The sequence below is a fragment of the Fukomys damarensis genome, unplaced genomic scaffold (assembly GCF_012274545.1).
Source record: "Fukomys damarensis isolate Sample0158 unplaced genomic scaffold, DMR_v1.0_HiC HiC_scaffold_26, whole genome shotgun sequence".
In the NCBI taxonomy this organism is placed as follows: Eukaryota; Metazoa; Chordata; class Mammalia; order Rodentia; family Bathyergidae; genus Fukomys; species Fukomys damarensis.
This window is the reverse complement of record NW_022900938.1, coordinates 20,941,492-20,948,143: the sequence shown is the minus strand read 5'-3', so window position 1 is coordinate 20,948,143 and position 6,652 is coordinate 20,941,492. Positions and strand designations below refer to the sequence as shown.

Sequence of the window (6,652 nt, the reverse complement as noted above, 5' to 3'; positions counted from 1 at the left end):
TCCCGAACTAGACCTTGCATTTAAGAGCCCAATATTAATTTCTTAATGTCTGGAGAACAGACAAAAATGAGTTCCCTTTTATCTATCATGTTTGTTAACTTGTATTTCAGGATTCTTTTTATCCTATTTAAAAACAGCACTGCCTTCAGATTATACCTTTCAGTGTAATACTCCCAGCGTCCACCAGGAGGAGAGTTTAAAACATAGCAAACAAGGTTAAAACACAAATGGGGAGAACTAGAATTTTAATCCCACTGAGTCCATTTATGTATTTAAAAGTACTTTTAAACCAGTCATGCCATTAGTGCATTTAAAATTTATTATAAACTGGTTACTACACTAATGGAAGCTGCCCTTTTCCAAACTTTTTGGTTCTTTATAATGTAATACAATATGCAATTTTTATGAAATGTGATCTAAATTGTGCATCTAAAGCAGGTTGCAATAGAAAAAAACAATTCAGAACAAGCTCAAGAAATGTACAGAACATATCTTGCTTACCATTTTTGCTTCTGACTGTACTGGTTGAGGGGAAGAAGGACCTGGGATTCCTGGAACGCTAGGCACCATGGTGACTGGTCGAACAAGCTATGCAAAAGATATTGAAAAATAATTTTCATGAAATATTTTCAAAATATTTGTACTTTTATTTGTAAAAAGCTATTATAATAATCTGAAACTTTGGAATGACAAAATTATAAATTTATCCGTACCTGATTGTATCTCTACACTAAACCCTTATTAGTCTGATACCCTAATTTACTCTTCAAAAGTTGTCAACCTTTCTGAGACATTTGTTTTCTGAATCTTCAATTTTCACAATTAATCAATAGTTCTTTCTTGCACTCATAATACTCAGTGATTGATGTACTTTCTCACAGAGCTGTCACACTTTCATTTTGCATTTGAAAGAATGTCAAAACGTGACAAAGCATACAAAGTGTTAAATATGAGTTCTTTGATATATTAATATACCACATAATGATTAAGCTGGTGACCTCTAACAATTTCTCAAATAATAATATGGAAAAGAAATTATTTGAATTTTACTTGTTGTTACTGTAAATAAAGTCTATCTTTTCATTCAGGTTTCTTTTTACAATCTCAAACACAAGGTAAAAATATTTCCCCTCAAAAATATGCTCAGAAAAGAGAAAGCAGATCTTGAATCTATATAAAATTTCCCAAATAATGTATTTTGAACAACAGAGTTGTGTCTTTACAAGATACATTATCTTGAAATTATCTCAATCAATACTGATTTTTTTTTCAATGCTGATTTTTAACACTTGGAAGAATTAAAAAATTAAGCCTTTAAAGAAAAAACAGTACTTAATCTTAGTAATATTTCTTGGGTTATAACTGCATCAAAAGTTTTAGAATGCTACTCTAAGTAAGCTTTTAAAAATAGTTTAAAAAGCTATATAATAAATAATTATATTGTATGGATAAGTAATATGTGTATTTAAGTTAAAAGAGAAAACTTTCTCTTATGTAAATGAGTATCTAAAGTTTAGGTTAAGATTTCCCAGAAAATAATAAGAGATTCAAAAGGTACATTATAAAAAATGTAGGTGAAAGTTAAAATGATGTACTCTGGAAAACCTTCCTAAATGTCTCAAACTGTGGTTCTCAGGATTAAAACTTGAAATGTCAAGGACATATTTGAGAAGTTCGAATAAAACTGTTCTATAAAATGGGAGAGTAAAAAACCCCAAAAAACCAAAAACCTCATTATTTCCATTCCAAACGATGATTTTTAAATGTTCACTAAATTATTAAATATCAGAAGTAGTTATGTAATTACTTTGTCTGTGTTTCCCAAAATTTATATACTTACATGGGTTCAAAAAAATTCTTCTTTTAGATCTTGTTAGACAATGGGAGATTATGGCTTTGGAATGTTTAGATTTTTACTATGCCTGTGCCATCAAAGTAATTCTATAAACTTAATTTGACCGCAAAGTTTCATAGATTGTATCTTTAGAAAAAACTTTTTATAAATATGCACAACATAGAATTACTTGACAGCATTCTAATATAAATGTCTTAAAAAATAAAAATCTGAAATATTTGAATTTACAATTCACTGAAATGAGATGAATAAGGAATAAAAGTATGAAAAAAATGAAAACGGAGGAAGAATGTTTTCTATCTAATAGGTTGGCTTTGACTAGTATATTCCATTACTATAAATAATCAGCAAATAAATATTACCAGTCACTATTAAGGATTTTGTTAAATTCATGTTCTTATGCCAATTAAGCAGCTTCAACTATATTTTTGTATTACTTTACCAAGACCAGTTTTGCTACAAAGATCTGAACAGATGGTATCTCACTCACTGGGACTGCAGCTGGGACATGCACGTTGGAACTTGTAATGGATGCAGGAATTGCAACAGGCATGGTCTGTCCATTAGGGAGATGTAACAGGAGAGGAAATGGGCCTGGGACAGGGCTGGGGGAAAAAAAGAGAAAATTTGAAAAAATTCATATGTTATTTATTGAAAATATACAAGTATTTTTACTCCATCATATCACTTGAAAATAAATTTTTTAATCTGTAAAACAAATTTTAATTATTTTAAATTGCATCTTAAATGGGAAGTGAATGCAAAATTTTAAAGTGCATCTTAAATATATAATCTTTGTAACAGTACAAAAACGGGAAAAATTTTGCAATTACTTGGGACCATCTCTAACTTATAAAATTGTAAGAATTATAAAGAGTGTCACTGTGATGAATTTTATTTATGTTTTGTGTGAAATACCTTGAAAATAAGAGACTACCTTAAATTCATATTGTATTTGTTTTTAACTTTAAGATATTTCTCAATCTATTAGATAAATGTATTTTCAAAAGGCCAATGGTTTTCAAAAAAAATCAAAGAATGTAGCTGACACACAGATATACACAACTAAGGTCACAATTTAAATAATTTAATGTCTTAGGAAAAATCCTACCAAGAGAGATCTAACAATTCAGAGAGTAGGAGATTGTCCTGCATCACTTACACAATTGGCCTATTGGATGATGGTGCCTGGGTGATTACAGTACTTGAGGTTGGTGAAGGTACTGCCTGCTGAATAATTACACTTGAGTCAGAACTCGTGAGCAGCACGTTGGGAACCTGTAATGATGCTGGACGAACAATAGCTGATGTGGGCTGTGCAGTTTGTGCCAATGGTACCTCCTATTTAATAATGAGATAAAGAAAGAATGGTATTTAAAAATGTAAATCAATTCATATACCTTGGTAAACAATGTAACACATGACTAAAAGTTTCCATAGGATAATACTTAACACACTAAATATATAAAATTAATTAAAAGAATGTGTTTAGAAGCAGTTGTAAAGGTTTAGATGCAATGTTTTTAAATTGTATTTATTTATTTATTGGTACCGGGGATTGAACTTGGGTCCTTGAGCTTGTGAGGCATGCGGTGGAACCACTGAGCTAAATCCCTGGCCCCTAGATGCAATGTTTAATACTTACATTTGTTTTTTGTTTTTTTAGTACTGAGGATTGAATTTGGGACCATGTGCTTGTGAAGCAGGCAGTGGCACCACTGAGCTAAATTCTCAGCCCTAGTACTTAAATTTCAGTACTGGAGACTGAATTCAGGACCTTTGCAATGACCTCTCCACCCCTTTTTATTTTCAGACAGGCTGGGAATTTTGCTAAATTTCCCAGGCTGGGCTCAAACCTGCCACACTCCTGCCTCAGCCTGTCAGAGTGCTGGAATTATGGGTATATGCCACAGCATCTGGCTCCAGAACTTCTTAACTAGTTGGTATAAAAACTGGGTACTGAATAATGTGTTTTTTGAAACAGTTTTTACACTATCACTTAGTGTTGAAGTCTTATTATGCTACATTAGAAGGACAAACCACTGAAACTTTATTCAGCAAGTTTAACAGAACTAATAACATGCCCTTGGCCCCCCCAAATTTAAAGACTCAATCCAAAAATGGGCACCTGAAATGAAAACACACTTCTCAGATGAGCAAGTACAAATGCAAATAAATTCATGAAAAAAATGTTTAACATCACTGGTCATTTGAGAGATGCAAATTAAAATAAGGCTGAGATTCTATCTCACTCCAGAAAGAATGCCCGGTATCAAGAAACCAACCAATAACAAATGCTGGTGGGGCTGTGGGGAAAAAGGAACCATTCTCCACTTTTGGTGAGAGTGTAGACTGGGGTAACCACTGTAGGAGTCAATGTGGAGATTTCTCAAAGAATTAAAACTAGTGGTTCCATGTGGCCCAGTTATACCTCTTCTTGGTATCTTCCTGAAAGAATTAAAAGCATCATATCACGGCAATATATGCACACCCATGTTTGTAGCAGCACAGTATGTAATAGACAAACCTTGGAAACAGTCCAAATGCCCATCAACTGATGAATGGGTAAAGATTTTTTTTAAACACAACAGACTACTACTCAGCCATAAAGAAAGATAAACTTGGAGACAGTTTTAGGTAAATGGGTGCACCTTGAGACCATACTTGTAAGTTAAATAAATCGGACACACACATGTAAATATTGCATTGTTTTTCTTGTGTGGGAAACTAAAAGTGTAAATAAGGGCCAAAATGTATGAAAAGGTATGAAACAGGAAGAAAATGTTCAAAGGACCAGAGAATGGGGGAGGGGAAAGGAAGGAAGAGAAAAAAAACAAGAAAAGAAGGAAAAAATGGAAACAAAGCTTTTGTAAATAAGGAGAGGAATAAGGATGAAGAGAAGGAAGAAGAATGGAAAATAAAGAATCAAGATTATCATGTACAGGCACACGTTCCTTAGGATGAATGTGATAATTGTGTGCATGTAAAATGTACCAATAAACTTAATTTTAAAAAAAGGCATGCAACATATAAAAAACAAAAAAAAATTCAGATTGTAGTAACTGTTAAGTGGTATAGAGTAATAAATGCAATGAAATAACTAGCAGCAGATTTAATTAAGGGTAATGTAGAACAGTGAGGGAAGGGAAGCTGCTTTTTAAAAAATGGCATCTGAAAGAATAAGGAGGGGAGCATATGAAGGAGAAGAAAGCAACATCACATTTAATGTCTTGAGGCAGGAAAAAGATTGGAATATTTAATGAACATAACAAAATGGCAAGAGGTGAGAGGGATAGACACATAAGCCTACAGCAAAGAGGGCTTATGATAAGGAATGTGAATGATCTTAACTAAAATAGTAACCATTAAGCAGGGAACATGATTTAATGTATTTTTAAGAGCCCCCCAAAATATGAAAAATAGATTGGAGATGAAAGCAAATAGTCCAGTAAGAAATACTAGCTAGGCATGATGGCATGTATCTGCAGTCCCTAAGTTACTCAGAAGGCCAAAGTGAGAGACAGTGAGACACTCCAGAAGAAAAATAAGGGGGCAAGGTGTGTAGCTCACTGAAAGAATGCCTACTTGTAGCCCTGGGTTTGATTCCCCAGCACTGCAAGTAAAGGGAGAACAAAGGGAGTAGGGGAGAAAAACTGAAAGATTATGTGACTTGGCCTAAGGAAGTAGTGACACAGAACAAAAAAAGGACATGACCCTTTTGGGGGCTTGCGGCAGAATGTTATGGTTTGGATCTAAAATATCCCTGTAAGGCTAGTGTTCAGAGGCTGGAGGGGGCAGGTCACTGGGGTCACGCCTTTAGAAGGTGTACTTCCCTTCTGGCTCCTTCCCCAACTCTTTGCTTCCTGGCTGCCATGACGTGACAGCTTTCCTCTTCCAGGCCCTTCTATAACATTGTTCTGTGCTGGTGCAGGCTGACCAAGCACTAAACCCATTGAAACCGAGCCCAAATAAACTTCTTAAAGTTTCAGATATTAGGTGTCCCAATGACTGGAAAACTGACTATTATAAAGCAGACATGAACAGTAAAAACTGTTAAGTGGGAGAAACTGGAATGCTCTGCAGAAAAAATTCTCTAAAGCATTTAACAGCATTGCTAGCAACTGTAATAAAGTGGAAATCAACTTATGTCCAAAAAACAAAACACACAAACAAAAAAACCTCAGGCTAATTAATTATGTAAGGATAATGATAAAACATAGTACAAACATTAAAAATTATGATTGGAAGGGCTGGGGATTTAGCTCAGTGGTTCCACTGCTTGCCTAGCAAGCACAAGGACCCGAGTTCGATCTCCCGTACCAAACAACAAAACAAAACAAAAGAAAACAAACAAAAACAAAATAAAACAAAACAAAAATTATGATTGGGGGAGTCTCTAATGACTAAGAAATCTCTAATGTTTATTAATGATGAGTATTTCAAGTACAATGTAAAAGTAAGCTAGGGTCTTTATATCTATCCTACATAAATACTCACTTACAGCATGAATTATATATATACACACATATATATATAGCTAGAAAGATGCTTCAAAATATTAGTAATTCTTATTCAAGGATGGGCTAATAGGTGATTTTGGTCTTCTTCTTTGTATATCTCTGTATTCTTAAAATTTTCATAATGTAGCCGGGTGTGGTGGCCCATGCCTGTAATCCCAGCACTCAGGAGGCTGAGGCAGGAGGATCACCATGAGTTCGAGACCAGCCTGGGCTAATAGTGAGTTCCAGGTCAGTCTCAACTATATAGTGAGACCCTGTCTCAAAAAACCCAAAAAAA

At 34.1% G+C, this 6,652-nt stretch overlaps 1 protein-coding gene across 1 annotated transcript in view; it reads right to left on the bottom strand.

Annotated features, from left to right (window-relative positions):
- Positions 1–6,652, bottom strand: part of Atf2 (activating transcription factor 2) — an 88,762-nt gene that overhangs the window by 31,341 nt on the left and 50,769 nt on the right. The window contains 3 exon segments of the mRNA XM_033756322.1: positions 502–588; positions 2,346–2,460; positions 3,018–3,196. Coding sequence (XP_033612213.1) covers positions 502–588; positions 2,346–2,460; positions 3,018–3,196 — 381 coding nt within the window.